Source organism: Hypomesus transpacificus, chromosome 7 (genome assembly GCF_021917145.1).
Source record: "Hypomesus transpacificus isolate Combined female chromosome 7, fHypTra1, whole genome shotgun sequence".
NCBI lineage: Eukaryota > Metazoa > Chordata > Actinopteri > Osmeriformes > Osmeridae > Hypomesus > Hypomesus transpacificus.
In genome coordinates, this window is record NC_061066.1 from 430,734 (window position 1) to 450,537 (window position 19,804).

The following is a 19,804-nucleotide window of genomic DNA, read 5'->3' on the forward strand; positions in this document are numbered from 1 at the left end:
CAGAGAGAGAGACCACAGACCAGAGATAGAGAGACCAGAGAGAGAGAGAGACAACAGACCAGAGAAAGAGAGAGACCAGAGAGGGGGGCACCGTTTTCTCCTGCATCGCTGCAAGAACAGACACAGAACTGAAACAGGAGGAGATCCATACATTCACACTGCATTCTCACCCAGCCCACCCAGACTGAACATGACCTGCTGGAGAGGCAGATCTAACAGGACCATATAACAGGATCATCAGCACATTGGACATTATGACTGCTCAGTCATAAATACTACAGCGTATACAGGTAGATACCAAGGACCTCCACATCAAAAACAAGTTTGACCTCAAAACGAGGAAGGTTACTGTTTCAAAAGAGGACATGTGAAGGGAATTTGTTGCTGGGTCGAAGAAAAAAAAAAACTTGAGGCGTAAACAGCATCTTGCTCTCGGGGCTGTATCTGAGCTGAGGAGGACCGTCGACACACAGGGGCTGTGCACACAGACGGTCGACTCTCGTCTGTGACACACTTACATGTCCTTCTGTGCTTCACAGCTGCGTTGCTGCTGCTGCTGCTACTGCTGTTCCTCCCAGGACTATATCTCACACTAGTGCGACCGGCAGTAGTTTTGTTGTTGCTCTCCCAGTGTGTAGAGTTGCCTGTGCCCTGGTCCACAGCAGGTTGTGTGCCGAGCTGTGTAGAGGCTGTGTCTAACCATGAGCGGGACTAAGAAGGGCGAGCTGGCTATCCGCGACAAAGCCATCTTCCATCAGCAGCGGCGTCTGAAGCAGGCCACCCAGTTCACACACAAGGACTCAGCTGACCTGCTGCCCCTTGATGGGCTGAAGAGACTGGGCACCTCCAAAGACCTGGTGAGTCTCACGCCCGGTTGGCTGTTATCAATGCTGTTGTTACTGCTGACTTGGTCTTTACCAAATAGGGATTTTTAAATGGTTATGAAGAAGATGATTAATTTGAGTTTATTTTGGATGCTTGTCTGGAGAGGTAATTGCCTGTTGTCTATTGTTGTCTTTCTAGTGCCAGAGGTTATTATTATTAGTGCTAGTTGAGGTCTCTCTCATGCTAGTCAGTTTATGTACTTTGGAGGTCTGATGAGAGGCAAGCAGAGTTTGAATTTGTCAATGCTAGAATACAGTTTTGGTTTGTTTTTTTCTATAAAAGAACATTGAATACCTTATGAAGTATTAATGGTACAGTAATGAATACAGAATCATATATAAAGCACCTACTCAAGGAATCAAGCTTTATGATTGAATCTCTCATTCTCTATGATCACAGAGCAGTACATTTCCCCTCCTTAACAATGAAGTCAAAAAATAAATTGGTAGCTGCTATACGGTAATGAAAGATTCAGAGATCTGTGTGTGTACCATGTATCAGGGAGAACTAGACCTGTCACACCCTGTTACTTGAGGGAAGTTTCATCTTTTCTCACCAGCGGGACACTTTCACACACACTTACGTACAACATACAGTGACCATACATTACTGAGCCCTGACAGCGACATTCTCCGATCCCCACTTTCTCCTCCGTTTACCAGTCATATCTCACATCGCTGCAGAGGACACGGGGGTTCCTATGGAACTAGGGTAATAATGGCTTTACTGCCCCACTGTCAACTCCTGACTCAGTCCTGATTAGATGACAGGCTCCCAGGTCCCCAGAGCGCACTCCAAGAAGCTTCACAATGAGTCTCTCTGGCATGTTGCATCTCGGGGCATGCTGTGTGTATGATTACACGTTGTGTTTATATTCATCACATTTCAACACCAGGACTCACAGTGGGCTCCAGCAACCATAGCATCCTTGGCGAAATTCCACCTCTGTCAACCCTTGCTCCAGTCTCTTTGTTTTCAGTCTTTTCCCACTGTTTTGTTCCATTTCCCCTCTCCGCTGACATCTTATTCACATATTTACACATATCACACATACATATGTGGCGCACAGGAAAAAATACATCTATTTTCCTACCGACAACTCTGAATCAATATGCCTCTAGAAAGCCTGAGGCAAACATGGCAATTGTTAATGAGAGTTTTAAAGGTGAACATCCATTATGCACAGTCTTTGGTCCAGCGATTAAAAGCCAGAAATACTGATGTTGTTGACAAACACAATACCTTGAATAAAATGTACTTAGAATGGAATCTGCAAAATGGTGAAAAATAATGAAAACAAAATGTTTCCCTGAAGTCCTTACTCCATCATTCATACTTCCAAAGGAGATGAAACAGCAGGTATCCAATGACAGCATGTAATTCCGAGTCTCATTGCTCAGACAAATCGCAATTATAGTAAAACCAATTATGTATCAGTCAGAGGAGCAATGAGACTCATTCTCATCCACATCAGTCTTCCGAAACCACAAAATAAGACTGAGGCCACGGGGGGCTCAGTAAGGCTTGTGTGGTGTCTTACAGCAGTACTGTATGTACGTTGTACTGGCCTTGGAGCCAGAGAGAGGCAGCCATTGTTAGGCCTCCCCCGCTTTACCAGCCAGCGTGCCTGGCTCTCGTCTCTGTACAGAACTGTCACAACCAATCACACTGTCAATGGAGACATGACTCAACTGAACGGTACAAAAGCATGGAGTGGGAGCGTCCCTAAGGTGTCTGGAGAGGCTCGTCTCAAAGACGACTGGCAACAGCAGACAGCTAAGATCCAATCACAGCTGGAGAGAGGACATGTTTATTTGTCTCTATGCCTTGCATGTCAGAAGTGGTAAAATAGTAAAAACAATTTTTTTAACGTTATGAACTGGAAATCTGTTGAGCCTAATTTGGAATGACGATTATTCATTTGTCTTCATTAACGTGATTAACAGAGCCAGGAAGGCTCTTAATGAAATCAGCATTAGCTCATGCTGGGCCTTAGATGGAACCAGGTTTGCTCTTCAGCTTGGTAGCTATACCAGTGAAGTATTCAACGGTGGAGCCTGCGTTACATAACAGCCCATTTGGTTGGCTGCCCCACGCCCAGGGCCCTTTTATCTCCTCAGCTGTGCCTCACCACGGCGACCAGAGCGAAGGAGCAGTGAGCATGAAAAGGGCAAACACAACCCACCATTCAAGCGGGAGAGGCAGGGAGGTGAACAGGCAGAGGCGGGGGAGAGAGAGGGCGGGCGGACAAGAGCAGAGGAGCACAGCCACTTATAGGGACAGTGCTTATAGCAAGTAGCATTGCATAATCTCATCTCACCCCCGCTCATATAGACTCCATGTTCCTGATACAAACAGCTAGTTTCCCCCAGACATCCCCACCTAGCCTCCTCTCCCTGCCCATAGATAAATGTGCCTCCCGTACACCATATCTGCTCTCCATTCCAAGGCCTCTCCCTGGGCCTTCCCTCTTCCAAGTTTCTCCCTCTCTCCATCTCTGTTTTCCCTCCGTCGGCTCCCATCACAGAGGGTTACACATGGAGGTTCTCCAGCAGGACGCTCTGCCCAAGTAGGCAGTGATGCTCCAGGTGTTGGAGGAAGGTCACGTGGTAGCTGAGCTGCAGAGCACCGGCCATTATTACCTTAGTTCCATCGGAATCCCTGCCCCCCCCCGCCAAATAAAGCCCCCCTTTCCTCCCCCAGTTGGAAAACCCCAGGAACAATACAACAGGGAGCACTTCTATTTTAAGAGGGATATTTCCAGGGCTCTTCATTTGTGTCAGGTAGTGATTGGCAGCACGCAGCGCCTTATCGTTTTCAGTACAAGAACAACAAGTTAGTATGGCCCCGATGGGGGATAATCTGAGTGTGACAGTGTCACTCCTGGTCTCCCAGCCACCAGGGGCTATGGAGGAGCGACCACAACAGACCTCGCCCCTCAGTCGTTCAAACACTCTCTCTCTCTCTTTCTCTCTCTCTGTCTACGCTGTGCATGTCGGGAAGCTAAAAATAACTAACTGTAGAACGCAACAGCTAAACAACCCCAACATCAGTGGAAGAAAGAAGAAAAGGAAGTGGGGGAAGATGGAGACAGCAGGGAGGTGTGGAGAGAAGGAGTGAAATTGAGGGTTAGACACAGAAAGAAAGAGAGGGAGGGCGAGCGACAGAGAGGAAAGTAAGGGAAAAAAGGGAGAAAACAGAAAGAGAGGACAGAAAGACAAAGAGAGACAAGTGAGAGAGAGGGAGAGAGCAGCTGTGCTGCTGCACCCTCCTGGTTTGTGTCACAGGAAGTGGGCCGCTGGGGACCTCGATCAGAATAGGAAAGTAGGCATTTGGCAGGGGGGGGGGGGGGGGGAGATGACATGTGACTCGGGCCTGTTGCAGTTAGATAATTAGCCCACATGGCAATTAGCCTCTAATCTCACACAGAGCGAGAGAGTGTGAGAGAGAGAGAGAGAGCGAGAGAGAGGTAGAGAGAGAGAGAGGTAGAGAGAGAGAGAGAGAGGTAGAGAGAGAGACAGCGAGAGAGAGAGAGAAAAGGACATGCTTTGACAAAGGGAGAGTAAGTGTCACAGTAACAGTTGTCCCTGTCACCCTGGCAGGAGACTGGTTTGGACTGGAACACAATGTTGTCAGTGCTCCCAGGTCACTGCAGGATTCTAATCAGCAGAATCAGCATGACACATTAAACGACATAAAAGAACAGCGTGTGGATAGTGTGTGTGTTTCTGTGTTCATGTGTGTGTATGATTGGGTAGAGCCTGATTGATTGCATCGATCTAAATCACCAAAACATAATGGATGTGAATGTTTCATTTGTATGGATAGTAAATCACAAATCAGCCCTTCAGCAAAATTGCCAAACGAACCGTAGCTATTGGCTACTTTATCGAAGGACTTTTGTATCCACAATATGCAAAATGACTGCAAGCTAAAATACAGTGAAGGTTTCCTGAATTTCGCTGTTTACTTGCAATGGATAGAAATGTAGAACCCTAATCAGGTGTCTCTGTGTGTTAAGGTTTAAGCCGCTGGAAGACAGACGCTAGTTACTATTCAGACATTTCCCTTTTCACACTGTATATTTTAACAGCCACTTCCCTTCCCTTCATGTCATCAGACGCTGAACCAGAGCATATCATTTCAGAGTGTGGTGACAAAGCACTGAATCACTTCAAAATACAACGAAAAACACCGGGACACATACGGTGGGTTTACGTACACTGGACCCAGGCTGACCGTTATTAACATGCATGCTACGAGCTGACCTCCCCACTGTGGCAGCAGCTGCCTTCCATGACAGAGATGAGGAAATGACAGTGTGTTCATGGCTACCTGTCAGGTGCGTTCTGCTCTGTGTACTGCTAGTCTCGTCGAAAACAAGATTCAGTGGAACGTGGATTGATTTCAGTTTCTTAACAAAAGGATTTCCCTCATAATAAAAGGGGTTTCTACGTGTCTTTTCCATCTCTGCTGCTTTACAAACCCCTGTCACCTGACTGCACATCACAGAGAATCAACCTGGGCTATTTCAAAGCGTAACATGTCTACTTCCATTATCATAACCATCCATCCTAAATGTGATGCCTGTAACTGCAGCAACGCCACCTTTCCAATCCATTTATGTGGATTGATAGACTCCAGACACACCATCCTTCTCACCATATATCCCTCTATTCATCCTCTATCCCTCTATCCTTCATCCACCATGGAATCAGTCTGACATCCAACCATTGACCCTAATAATCTCCTGGTGTGTTTCTGTACACGTTAAGAGATGGGAGGGAAAATACAGTAGCCAATCATGGCGTGATCAAGTTACTAAATTATATTATGTTATTATGTAAAAAATGGACAAGCCACTCATTAGACCACTCCTGTGTTTGATTAAGCTGGTGCTGATGACATTTGAGCCATCTGATTGGCAGGGTGAGTGCAAGGTCAGATTTACCTCTGATAAAGGTGGTGCTGAAGGCCAGCAAGGGGAGTGCGAGTAATAGATAATCATGATTCAGACCCTTCACGAGAAGTTGATTTCATTTGATTGGTATGGATGTTAAGCGCCTCACTCCGAGCATCCTATTCTGAGGAGCGATCCTGTGGAGAAGAGGCCGTACTCACAGCTTGAGAAAAGCGGAATAAACCCTCCCTGATGACAGCAATACACGAGAACAGGGGGAGGGAACAGATAGCAGGCTCCAGACTGCGCATTATAACCATCAAGGAAAGAGGAGATAGACAGAGGAAGTGGAGGAAGAAAGGGAAGGCCTGGCCAAAGTTAGATATATACAATACAGAACTCCATATGGCTTACTTTAAGCCTTGAATGATAATCATGAAAGGGCAAAGGCAGACGGGGGAAATCGGTTCAGAGATGCGTAAATATGCGGGCGGCAAGCCTTTATAGATGACCTTAAAGAAGAGAGGGGAGAGACAATGCAGAGTGAGGAAGCAGGGGAGTGGTAGAGGAACACCACCGCTGAAGAAGCCTCGCTGTGTCTCGTCGGTGACCTGCAGGGACAAAGGGGCACGTCACAGCCGTTAGAATGCTGTGAGGCAGAAGCAGAGGCAATTACACACATGTTCTCCACAGACAGTCATGACAGAGCCTTACCATTTTAATACCAAGCCTGGGTTATAGGGTCTAGGTCTAGCTGGCTTCTCTCTCTCTCTCTCTCTCTCTCTCTCTCTCTCTCTCTCTCTCTCTCTCTCTCTCTCTCTCTCTCTTTCTCTCTCTCTATCTCTTTCTGCATTTTTCTCAATATAATAATGACCTTTGTTACTGAACAACCATTTCCAGGAGTGCTATTTTTGATTGCTTCAGACTGAATCATAAACTCTGCACAATATGAAACACGCACAAACAATCCAATAGAATACAGGAAATAGGAAACAACAGCATGACATCTATTCTTCTGTCCCTTGTATTCTGTTAAAAAGAAACACAGAATTTTCTTTACAATTGCGGATTTTCATGTTCAATAGCAGCATTTGGGCAAGATTCCCTGGTGGGTGTGTTGAAAGAAATTGCACTCTTGTCGACTCAGGCAGCACAATACTGTGATAACAGAAGACGTAAACTATAATACGTCTTGATATTCCTCATGCAGGCAAGGTTCCAAGGCAAAGCAGGGATAAAATGTTCACACTGAAGCACTGTAAAACAGAAATATTTAGCAATATTTCCACTTCTGAGACATGGCCAGGAAGATGTTGAGGGGAGGGGTCAAAGGTCACCTTCCTAAAAAAAAATCTGAACATGTGACATATCCATGCCTATCCATGCTTTTACAAAAAGCGGCACCTCACAGGTCGGTTTCTCTCAGAGAAACATCCCCAGTAAAAACCTACATCTGTTTCTATGAAAGTGTCCAAGCGAGAGCTAAAGTGGGCCTGATGATTGCATTAGCAGGAAGGGAGAGAGGAAGCTGTGGACTAAGAGGAGATAATGGCTGTTCTCTGGCAGGCTCCTTTTGGACCGACACAACTCACAAACCTGTTGGAATGTCAATTATGGTTCAACTAAGAAAGATGGACATAAATCCATATGACTATTCCCCTTAGGTTTGGCTATGTTCTGTGTTCTTATCATTACTGCGGCAGGAACCAAGCTTAGCAAATCCTTTTACAATGAGTTTTCAGAAGAACCTTCTGATGAATGAAGTTGATATCCAGCAATAAAGTATTTTCGACATATCTTTAATATTAGCTCACATTCCCCACAATAATGAAGCCCACAAGTGTGGCTGACTTGTTGCTTCCTTGATGCTGTAAAGTTGGGTAGTGTTGGCTGAGCTTCCGTTTACATATAAGTACCCCACAAGCTATTTCATGTCTTTTCTGACTTTCTACTGGTCCACAACTTGATTGGAAAGGGCCTGCTACGAAAATATGATTTAATTCATACTGGAGGAAAATGACTCACCTAATGCAAGCCTGTTGTTTTGTTAGTTAGTCATCCAGACAATCATTCTCTTATTGTGAGTGAGTGATGAAATCATGAAACAGTTCCAAGGCTTTTCAGCGGGACAGGGTTTGTCTCTGAAAATGATCTACAAATGAATGCCTATTACAACAACTTGGATCTAAAGCCTTTACAATTTATGATTATTTTTGTTTCTTCACACACCCCTGATTTATACTGGGTGTCTGAAAATCCTGTTCCATTTGTTTGTTGTCCTAGCAACCCCACAGCATTGTTCAGCGCCGTCTCCTTGAGGGAAACATGACTCGGCTGCGGGGGGAGGCAGGGGACCTCAACTCCAGGGTCCGCTCCCCTCTGGCTGACAACAAGGAGGGCGGCGACGCGGAGGAGCGGAGCGAGAGCACGGCGGACGACTCCACGGAGGAGAGGGAGTCACCGGAGGAGAGCGAGAGGAGCCTCCGGTCAGACGAGGAGGACGACAGCAGCGAGGCCAGGGGGAAAAGTGGCCCCGACGAGGCCAGGCAGACGGCTGGGGCAGATCAGACTGACGAGGGGACGGAGGAGAGGCAGGGAATGGAGCGGAGTGGAAGCCTGTCTACCCTCACTGCTCTGCTGGTTCAATGCAAGGTAGCGTTATTGTCTGGTTACCACTGGGGGTTTGCTTTTCATCCACGTCGGTTCAACGCCTCGAGTACTTTCCTGTCAGTACTGAAAGAACACCATTCAGATAGCAGCGATTGTGCTCTACCCTGCTATTCAGCTGTGTTCTTGTGTTATTCTACAGATGTCTGTCTCATTAGCTGTAAATAGCAGGTTGGCGGTTGGGAGCCCTCTCCTCTGAGACACTTCACACTAATGACAAAGCTAATGGACATGGACACAGTAACGATGATTCACCTTGGGCATCATAGATGCACAATTGGTTTGTAATAGGGAACAAAAAAAACACAAGACAACATTCATCTTTCAGTCATGAATAGGCTGACTAAGTCTGGAAGCTTTACGTGGATACGTAACCCCAGAAAAACGGATGCATCAGTTATTATGATTATCAATAATATCTACAGTGACCTATGGGGACTGTATCCAAATAAACTGAAATGCAGACTGACAGTAAACAGTGAAACAACACCGTCACCCACTAAACCGTCAACTCCATAGGGAGATACCAAAATAGAATTCCCCAATTAAGGGGATTAGCCTCAGGAAGTGTGCGTGTGCAGAAAGCATGTGAATCGAAGGACAACCCCAGAAATCACTGATACTTTTCCAACATCATGTCATTTCATGGTAGCTTATAAAAAATAGATTTTCAGCTTCTCCTGTACCATTGCCATTTGATGAATATGTTTCTAAAAGCTCATCTTCCTTGTGTTATGAGAGTATTGGATTGAATACATCTCATTTGGAAAACCCTGCTTGACTAGGCCGACATAAGTCAGCCTTCCTATGACGGAAATCGATAGTGAGCAAGCGCTGCACACATTGCTGCCGTTTGAAATGTTGGGTGCAGTATGTGTGTGTGTGTGAGTGTGTGTGTTTGAAGTTACGGGGTCCACAAGGGGATTGTTCTACTTGGTTCAGATTTTCCCTTGATCTTCTTTGTGTCATGTATCCTGAGTAGAAACAAATGCAAAACAACTTTGCAGCATTGCAGAGCTTTCACCCTTCACAGAGGTGGGTTTATTACACCTGTCAGACTGAGACCAAAAAACATTGTCTGCAGGCCTGATAAACCTGTGAAGAGTCTGCAGGCTGACAGAAGCTCAGCTGAGCCCATAGGGTGTACAGAACAACAAGTCCCATAGATCAGCATAATCTGATAATATACTAGTAGGTGAATGTGTTTAATCTGAGATGGAAAAAATACTCAGAGCCAAGAGAATATGGTGTGATGAGTGAGCTGCCAGGGAACGAAAGGTGAAAACATGCTCTGCTCAAGGTGTTTTAAGACACGTTACCCTGAGGCAGTGGTTGTTGATAAGCCAGATCTCTGGGGAGGTCATACAGGTCATGTTTATGGTTTCACAAAAACACCATATCAAGTGTCCACGCTCTCAACTAGGAGGAGGTGGAGCCATCTTATTCTGCTCTCATGCATGCAGAGAAGCCATATGCTGTGACTCTGAGCCTTCTATGTTTTCAAAAACACACCCTCCCACGTGACGCCTCCCTGGCACGGGGTCTGTCTAAAAACACAGAGCGTGCAGAGCACAGAACAACAGGCGGTGTCGTCGCAGAGTAGGCACCTTAGTAGCCATCACTATCTGCCGCAATGTCCGCTTCCCCCTTTACAATGAATCACAGCGATGTGACACAAACTGCCCTGCAGCAGGAGTGTGCTGCGAGATGCAGGGGAAAAGAAAGGTCATTAGAATCAGGACACACAGGGCTGTCGGCTCCACTGTTGTTGGTACACAGTTTTGATGACAGTGGATGAGAGAACTGGGATGTCCAAGCGATGCACATCCTAGTCACATGAAGGAAAGGACACTGTATTGCATTGGTAAAGTGGGGAGGCGGGGTCACTTTATGATATTATAGCAGGGGAATAACACTGCTAAAGAGGTTGTCCACTCACCCACGACCTGCCTCTCAGCAATGTTCCAGGGCTCAGTTTCAAGATTATGCCACTTCAGACTCTCACATTGGTCTATAGGCACCGTTTGTCAATCAGGTTTGTCTCTGGTTCAGTGATTTGTTAAAGAGTGACCCTCAAACACAACTGATTGGGCTAATGTTTTACAGTCTAGCCATGTATCCGAATAACAAAGCATAGAAAGGGTCTTTGAAAGCAAAGTACGGTCTTAATGCTACGAGATCATCCTCTTTAAGAGGTAAACATGCCCTGTTAGCAGTACGTGTCTCAATGGTTGAACGAATACAAAAAAGTACAAATACAAAGAAACCACTGAAGTGAGACTGGAGATTTCATAAGGGATCCGTGGACGGTCCGGTAGTCATTGTTGGTTTGTTATCGTTAAACACATGACTAAATAGCCAAAAATATGCATTGTCATCCGTTTACACACACATACACACTAATCTAGTTTAAACAGTCCCTTACTCCCCAGTCAGAGAATCGATGCATATGTGATTACCAAACGAACAGCCATGGCGGTCCAAGCCTCAATAAACCCACGCACATTTTAACAGCTCCGGCAATGTGACTTAATAGACTACTGATGCGTTTACAAAGTCTGCAGTGTCGATAACCTATTTATTCCAAGTTTATACTCCAGTATATTCCACTGGCAGTTTTACAACCTGGGAGTTGGCAGTGAAAGTAGAACTGTTGGGCCCTATTTGATGAAAAGCCCTTTTCTAAGCTAACAGATCAATGGATTTAACTGTGGTTACACGACGCTGGATAAATGTGCTGTTGTGACGGCAGCTGGTTCCTCCTTTGTGCGTCTGCCAGTGTGGAGGAAGCATTAGGCTGTCGTCTGTCACTCATGTCTGCTCCTGTCTCCCACAGTGCTGCGAGACTGAGGTGAGCGCTTCCATCAACACTGGCAGTAAACACAACCTCATCTCCAGCTCCTGCTGCCAGAGGCTTGGGTGAGGACACGTCATATCAATAACAGAACAACACGTGGTGGCCGGTCCACATGTGGGGGTTGCCTGCGTGCAGATATGACAGTAAACAATGTCCTTGCAGGCCTTCCTGTAACACCCACTGCCCATTCTGCACAAAGTAGCTGAACACACACGACAGTAATATCCACTTGTTCATTAGTGCGTGCGCGTTTATGTGTGTGCCCTTGTGCGTTGTCAGGATGGTGCCCACCCAGGAGGGTCCACCGTGTGGTCAGACAGAGGGGCGTGGCCTGCTCAGCACAGTTAAGGGGCTTCAGCTGCAGCTAGGCAGACAGGTGATCCAGTGCTCTGCCTATGTCACAGGTAAAAGAGGTATCAAACTGTATTGTACATACACTGTACACATACTGTACATAGTGGCTGCATACATACTTACATTCACCTATCACTAGCCTATAAGCATCAATGCTATTTTCAACATACAAAACAAACTAACTAAAAGCCATTCTGTGTGCTGACAGAAAAGATTTGGGTACATTCAATGCTTAGAATCATGAACTTAACAGGATAGGAAAATATGATGATGGTTCCTTTATAGGATTTTAACTTCCTTTTTAGTATATCAAATAACCACAGTGACAAAAAAAAACTAACATGATCCAAACATTATTCACAATATTTAAAGTTTCCTTAGCAGTGACTATACTAACCTGCCTGTGAGACAGTGATTTGTTGTTTGGGTGTGTTAATTGTGCATGTGGACGTTCTAAAGAGGATGTTTCCTAAAAGCATCTGGAGAGGTTCTTGTGTGTGCTCAATATTCAGTGCGTGCATCTGACATTTCCTCCTACGCAGTCAGGCAGAAGGCACATAGAGAAGGCTCACTGAGCAGCCAGGGATGGGTTAACTCCTTACTTGGGTTACAGGGGCACACACACACATACACACACACATACACACACACACACACACACACATACATACACACACACACACACACACACATACAGGAGGGAAGACACGTGCTCAGGATCTCACTCAAATGTGATGCTCGTTTATGCAGACGCACAGATGAGTTTGGTGAGAATGTTCCCTGGAGGTTGGAAATTCCCTTTGCATTCCTGTCTCCATCTAACTCTCTTGCATTCTAACACTTTCGATCTCATTTTCTCTGTCTCTCTTTCTTCTCTCTCTCTAGAAGATGAGGTGTTCGAGCTATGCCTGGGTCTTCAGACTCTGCTGGAACTCAAAGTAAGGCCCTCATTAGCTCAGAGAATATGTAAATGTTGTGTTTCATTAGAGAATTTGTTTATACAGATTCCCCCTTTAGCTGGAGCTCGATAATGAAGATCAGCTCTAAGAATAATCAAAGCGAAAACACAGGGACATGATCTGAGCAGTTGAGTTTGTTAAAGTCAGAAATGGTCATGAGATTTAACAGTGTACAAATAACTGATACTGACAATTAACTGAGTCTCAAGAATCAACATAACTATATATTTTAGACTATGAGGTAAGATTGGACATAAGATATTGGATTAAGACGGAAAAACCTGAAACAATTTATGATACTAAACCAAATTTCCTTTCAGAAGCACTAAACTGGACATTCTCTTCAGATGGGAATCCATTCAAGTACATTCAATCATAGCTGAGCATATTCCTAAAATAGATAGGATGGAAAAAGGGTAGTATTCTAATTTAATTACTACTACCTCATGCGAGGGAACATAACCATACATGGACATGTACAGCAGATGCCCTAGTTCAAATCAGTCAACTATTAAGAAAAATGACTTGTGGTTAGCTTGTTGATCCGGAAGTAAAACAGACTTGACAGGTTAGGGTTGGAACCCGTAAAAATGGGCTAAAGGCTAACATAGTAGAAATGGTGACCCACATACTGACATGATCAGAAGAAAAGCACAGAATCCTCATGACATTCCACTGCATTATTTGTGACAGAGGAGGTTGAAGCCATTCCAGTCTCTGTCTCTCTGCCTGTGGCATCCAACAGGTAGATCCATGTGCTGACCCACTTCCCTCCTCCCATTTACACCCCCCCCCCCCCCTCCACCCTCCCCTTGCCCCCAGTGCTGTGTGGACCTGAGCAGAAGGGTCCTGAAGCTGCAGGTCTCAGGAGAAGAGCTGCCGTTCCTGGAGCCGCCATCTGAGAGCCAACTGCATCACGACACCAATGAGAACCTGTGATCCCTGGGAGAGGTCACTTCCCCCCCAGCCGGCCCACTCACACCTCTGATTGGCTGCCGCTGAAGATGTGTCGCAGTCCTGAGTCTGGACTGTCCAATCACAGTGTCTCGCACTGCCAGAACGTGGACAAGCACCCTCATTATTTTTTGGTTTACACACCATTGTGTTTGTTTTTTGTGCAATTGAGACATTTACCATGATTTTATTCCAATGTTCAATTAGTATAGTTGATGGAGCTTACAGAGGCTTAGAATGGAGACAATCGTTTGTCAATTACTGATCATGACAACCTTGATTATCATTTGATTTTAACATACTATTTGTGTGATTTGGAGGTACATATTCATTTACGTTTGCTAGTAAAATGCCCAAATGTTGACATTTCAGTAGAACGCTTCTTCATAAAAGCTCTCCAGAAGTTCATGTTCGTGTTTCAAGAGACAAGAAGAAAAGTCTCAGGTTGCTACGTAGCTGTCAATTAGAAGAGCTTATAAACAGTCTTGTCAGCGGCTCAGTGATAGTCAATGAGTCCTTGCTCTGAGAGAGAACAGTAGTATAGTATACTGATAGTGTTGAACTATCTTCTCCAGGTGAAGCCCCTTCTCCCTTTCTCTGTCTCAACAGATCAATGTTATCTATTTTCCCATTGAAGATCCCCTTCTATGAATGTAATTGTGGCTTACATAAAAATGGTCTCTCAGTAATTTGTCCGAAATGTTAAAGTAGACCTGGGGTGAGACTAGTCCTTGTGAGCAAACGGCAGAAATCAAAACATTCCATCTGCATGATCTTGTAGAGGTCTGCTTTTGTATACAGTCTGCATGTTTGTGTTACTATGAGAACGTTTCACTATGGTTTGTGTGTGTGTCTGTGTGTGTGTGTGTGTTCAAGAGAGAGAGAGAGAGAGAGAGAGAGAGAGAGAGAGAGAGAGAGAGAGAGAGAGAGAGAGAGAGAGAGAGAGAGAGAGAGACAGAGACAGAGAGAGAGGTGAGAGTGCATGCGGTGGAGGGGCTTTTCGTGGTGGGCTTTTCAGTTTCGATATGGCTGGTGTTTCACATGGGAAAAAAGCAATGCTGTCCGCCCTCCACACACCAAGCTCTGGTGAGGATATGCTGCCAAAAGCTGAGCTGTCCGCCCTCCACACACCAAGCTCTGGTGAGGATATGCTGCCAAAAGCTGAGCTGTCCGCCCTCCACACACCAAGCTCTGGTGAGGATATGCTGCCAAAAGCTGAGCTGTCCGCCCTCCACACACCAAGCTCTGGTGAGGATATGCTGCCAAAAGCTGAGCTGTCCGCCCTCCACACACCAAGCTCTGGTGAGGATATGCTGCCAAAAGCTGAGCTGTCTGCCCTCCACACACCAAGCTCTAGTGAGGATATGCTGCCAAAAGCTGAGCTGTCTGCCCTCCACACACCAAGCTCTAGTGAGGATATGCTGCCAAAAGCTGAGCCCAGCTGCCTGCCTCTCCCTCAGGGGAATCAGAGCTGAGGCTGCATATGTGCCAAGGCCCTCATGGATGTTTCTTTAAGCATATTTGTAGCTGTTTTTTCAGTTCAGGAAACAAATCAGCTTTGTACATTCTCTCCTCTTGTACCATGTATCACTGACGTAATTCAACTTTAAATGTTTGATGATTTGATCTTCTACATCCAAAGTGCCGTGAATTCTCCTCTCATTAGCAGCCTGTTGGAGAGCGGAACCAGACCCTACAGCCTCCCTGCTACCTACATGACTCTGTCTTGGTCCTTCTGCATAGTGTGGGGGAATCAATGGGAGTCTCATGAGCTCAAAGAAAGGTCACGCTCTGCTTTAATATCTGGACTTGCTCTTAACCCGCCCTGCTGCAGTCTCTGTCTAACCTTCTCTCAATGGGGGGGTCACCCACACAAAGATTGGCAACTTTTCGGTATTCTTTGATGTACAGTACTGGTGTACTTCCTAAGCTGTGTGATGGAAATCGATGTATGAAAGGAATTTATTTTTTGTGTCGTTTTTTTTCTGAACAGTATTTTCTCTGCCTATTAAAATGTATTCTGGCTAGAGATGCGTACATTCTTTGAAACCTGCATACAGAACATCCATAAGCTTAAGGGACTGAGAATCAAATATTGACTCAAACAGATGAAGCAAACTGATGTGCATCCAAAGGATTGAATCACATTTTATGAAACGACAGATCAATTTCAAGGATGAAGTTGAAATGTTCTCAAACATGTATTGCTGTTGATTCCCATGACGCTGCTCAGATGTGACATCCCTGCGCCCAATGCTGGGATGTTGCTATGATAAGACCTTTTCATGTTAGCACAGTGAAAGCAGATGTTCTCCTAGGCATAAGGCCAGGAGGGCTGGCTCCTCTGATCACAGCAAGTCTATGTCTCCATATGAGAGTCAGGTGGCTAAACGGTGAGGGAGTCGGGCTAGTAATCAGAAGGTCGCCAGTTCGATTCCCGGCTGTGCCACATGACGTTGTGTCCTTGGGCAAGGCACTTCACCCTACTTGCCTCGGGGGAATGTCCCTGTACTTACTGTAAGTCGCTCTGGATAAGAGCGTCTGCTAAATGACTAAATGTAATGTAAATATGACTCACTGCTACCTTCCTGTCACACACGCACACCCACTCTGCTCTACACATCCCCTTCATCTCCCTTAGTGCCCATCTTCACTGCCAGCAACAGACAATGTTGAGGTGCCGGAACAGCACTGACTCAAAATAAAGAGAAAGGGATGAGATGAAGAGGTCATTTCGACCTGAGATCAGAGGAACTCTGGTCATGGAGAGGAGTTTAAAAGCTCTGAGCTGCACAAACATAGGGTATATAAATTGAGATTAATGTCAACATAAAGTCTTCTATCTTCTTTTTATATATATATATATATATATATATATATATATATATACATATATATATATATCAGTCTGTTTTTTACTGGAAGCCACTTGGAGAAGAACCAGTTCAGATCACATGAGAACAAATCCAGGTGGTTGATATCCATGGAGTCAGCCTTTTACAGATAACTTAAGTATGCTGTAGGTTTGGTGTGAGAACAAAATGGCACCTATAGACTACATTGAGGGAGAGGAGCGGGTAAGAGGGGGCCTGTAGAAATACATTTGAAGTCACAGCACATGCCACATCCTGTCAAAGCTCTACAAACAACCGTGGTCCCCACAGCAATGAAAAGCCACAACCAAAGGTTAAAACAGAAAAACAGATTATCGTTGGTACTTTCCAGATTTAGACTCTTCTCAAAACAGCAACAATTGCATTTTGTTCTACTGATACTGCCTAACAATGTTGTTATAATATGAATATCACAACTTGAGGGAAAGTGTTACGGATTGTTTAGTCAGACTCCCTTGCACTGAAGATAAGTCTTAACAAGATAGCTCCTGTGTTGTATACTGAGGTGTTGAGAGCAACAACACTTGTTCAGATCTGGAGAACTTTCTCACTGGTGGACGTAGAAATCGATCACCTCTCTACAAATGAGAGTGAAGTTACAGGGGCCACACTCATCAGGATGTCACACTCCACACAAAACTATCACCCAGAGTGTCGAAAGCAATCTCAGAGCCCGCACTCTATGAGAAATGAGATCCATTTCAGATTACACAGGCTTCACTGCCCTGTCATACCGTACAGTCAGTCAAAGGGGCCAACGTCAATGCTTCCAACATCTAAACTCCAACTGCATCATGCTGCTGACTGATTGGTATGCCTTTGTGCCATGTTGAGTACGAAGTACAGCACCAGCACACAATTTATATCATCTCATGATTATCATGTTGAAACCTGACCTAAAAAAATGATTCCATTTGATGATAAGCGCTTGTGGCAGGGGTGAACGAGTCTGCCATCTCTGTGCAGGTGCCTTAAATCATGACTGACATGTTTCCTTTGCTTTTGTTGCCACAGAGCTTGACAATCAGCAGAGCCATCCGCCCCCTCTTCCTCCCTACTGCCTTCCCCCACAGCCTGTCTGTTTGTCACTTCCAAGAGGATTATTTGTCCTGTCTGCTACAAGCTAATCGTGCTCCGCCTTTCTATTTTTCCTCTCTTTCCATTTCCCTCTATCTATATCTCTCCCTTCCTTTCACGCTGGGTAAGTGATAGTTCTGTCCCGCATGCACGATCCCACCCCATGGAGCCCAAGAGGTGGGCTGTTGTCTGAGGAGGATGTGCCTGTTTGTGTGTGTGTGGTTTGTTTGTGTGGTGTGTGTGTGTTTGTGTGTGTGCGTTGGGGGGTAGACTGGACCTGCACATTGTATAGTAACCTAAAGGAAAGCTGTGGGGAATATTGATCAGACCAAGCCCTCACAGATGCGACTGCTCACACACACAGACACACACATCCGCAGCAAGCAAAATGACATGGTTGAAAATCCCAGGAAGGAGAGACTCTTAGAGACACTGAGAACAAGCTCCAAATCACAATGTGAACCACCACACCACATGAACCACCACACAAAATGAACCACCACACAACGGGATCTACCTTCCCATATGAACCACAACAGGCTGACACCAACAAGGAAACACTGACACAAACACTGCAGAGGAGGCAACTAGTGGACACAGAGGCTCAGTCGAAAACCCCTACTACTGCTGCAGCCCTGATAACAGCCGCGCTTATTAAAACTGCCACTTGTGTCATTCGTCCCACATTCACATCCCTCCAGGGGGATAAGAAGACGATTAAACCAAGGAGTATTAAGCCTGGCACTGGCAGAATCGGACGCCGTTAATCAGCTGTATGAAGTGGAGGAGCAGATCGAGGCATGGAGATTAACGCTGCCCTCGTACCAAAAGCCCTTCAGAGGGCGGAGCTCAGCTGGCTGTCAGTCAGGATCAGAACTCTTCACGGTGACACGGGCATCCAGCCTTAGCATGCAGTCGTGGGCACATGGCAGCTGGATGAAATGGTCTTGAAGATGGACAGGGTTTTATGTGGTTTTGCTAACAGGACATATAGCAGTGGGTGGATGGGTGGGAGACATAAAAATGTAATTTAAACCCTTTAATGGAAAAAAAGACCTTGAAGGGACAATGAAGGCACACATGGAACATAAATCTGTCTCACTATGTGTGTCAGTAATTGAGGGAAGGGGCTTGCGTCTCACAGAAGAGCCATCACAGCAAGATTGGCCTGCAGCCAGCAGCTGTGTATTAATAGCTACTATGAAAACCAGAATGAACCACCAATTGCCAACGGTCACGAGGGTGAAATATTTGTCGTTATAAGGAATGCCCAATGGCTGGCACCTGGTGCAACTCCCTCTTGACTATGAAGATTTTCTTCACTCCTAGATGCAAGATGTTTTCACATTAGCTTTCTAAATACTTTTCACTCTTCTGAAGATTCTCTTTCTCAAAACTGCATTAAATCCTGCATTTGTTCCAGCATACAGTTTTCAAGTAAAACATCCCAAAACATGTCCTTTATTAATGGCCAATGATTTAGAAACAAATTAGTAGACACTACAAATGAGATGCTGTCAATAACACTGTGACTGCCTCACATGATTCATGCTCGTTTAGTAGAAAAAGCATGCCAGCACTCATTCTTGGCAGCCTGCAGCGTTAGCACTGGCAGTGCCCTACCATGCTGTCAGCTCGTTCAGACCCAGGACTTAATGATGAAGCTTGCTAGTCACCAGTGACCTCTGCTATCACAACAGTGTTTTACTTTCTTTGGGCTAAACAAACCATTTTGGAACACTATGTGGAAGCATATCAACTGGAAATTGTTGCAGCATGTGGATCCTACCTTTCTAGCATTGCATTGGTCTATATAGACATCCAGAATCTTTGTGGAGAAGGAATCTGGTAAACCACACTGACTAATCAACCAGACTGTACTCTTTCTTTTTTTTTTTTTACTTCATTAACAACATTTATAGTGACAATCAACCGTATAACTAGATTGGTCCTATATCTTCCACTTCAGAAAATAACCTTGTGAGTTTATGTTTACCAGGCTAGACCAAAATAAAGAGGCTTAATCTTTTTAGAAAACACTCACTAGAATACACTTGCTAGATGACACTTGTGAACATGCACACAGACCCAGAGAATAGAGGCAGAGAGGGATGAAGGCCGAGTCATTAGCCCTGGGTTGTCATTTCCCAGGATCCTCTGCTGCTTCTGTGTGAAACAGCCAGCCTACCAGCATGAGGAAAATCCCATGGCAGAGGTCAGAGACACATGGGATACAGCACTCAGACAGGCCACAGGG

The 19,804-nt window shown here is 45.3% G+C and overlaps 2 protein-coding genes across 3 annotated transcripts in view; one reads left to right on the forward strand and one right to left on the reverse strand.

Annotated features, from left to right (window-relative positions):
- On the forward strand, positions 1-15,603 carry nrip2 (nuclear receptor interacting protein 2). Of its 2 annotated transcripts, none has more exons than XM_047022973.1 (6): positions 1-857; positions 8,069-8,437; positions 11,289-11,371; positions 11,589-11,722; positions 12,549-12,601; positions 13,445-15,603. In XM_047022973.1, exons 1-6 carry the CDS (start codon positions 702-704, stop codon positions 13,559-13,561), a joined length of 912 nt encoding a protein of 303 aa, XP_046878929.1. In that variant the 5' UTR covers positions 1-701; the 3' UTR covers positions 13,562-15,603. The 2 variants fall into 2 exon arrangements, with proteins under 2 accessions (XP_046878929.1, XP_046878930.1); XM_047022974.1 differs by having other exon boundaries at positions 3-857; positions 11,589-11,713.
- The window catches only part of itfg2 (integrin alpha FG-GAP repeat containing 2), a 22,053-nt gene continuing 8,501 nt past the window's right edge, over positions 6,253-19,804 (reverse strand). The window contains exon 12 of the mRNA XM_047022968.1: positions 6,253-6,396. Within this exon, the coding sequence (XP_046878924.1) occupies positions 6,299-6,396 (98 nt within the window). The 3' untranslated portion in view covers positions 6,253-6,298. The remainder of the gene's footprint in view (positions 6,397-19,804) is intronic.

Bases quoted from the DNA above. Each gene is read 5' to 3' on its own strand.
- nrip2 (XM_047022973.1), top strand. From the start codon at position 702: ATGAGCGGGACTAAGAAGGGCGAGCTGGCTATCCGCGACAAAGCCATC. The intron at 8,438-11,288 runs GTAGCGTTATTG...TGTCTCCCACAG, and splicing joins CTCTGCTGGTTCAATGCAAG to TGCTGCGAGACTGAGGTGAG. The intron at 11,372-11,588 runs GTGAGGACACGT...GTGCGTTGTCAG, and splicing joins TCCTGCTGCCAGAGGCTTGG to GATGGTGCCCACCCAGGAGG.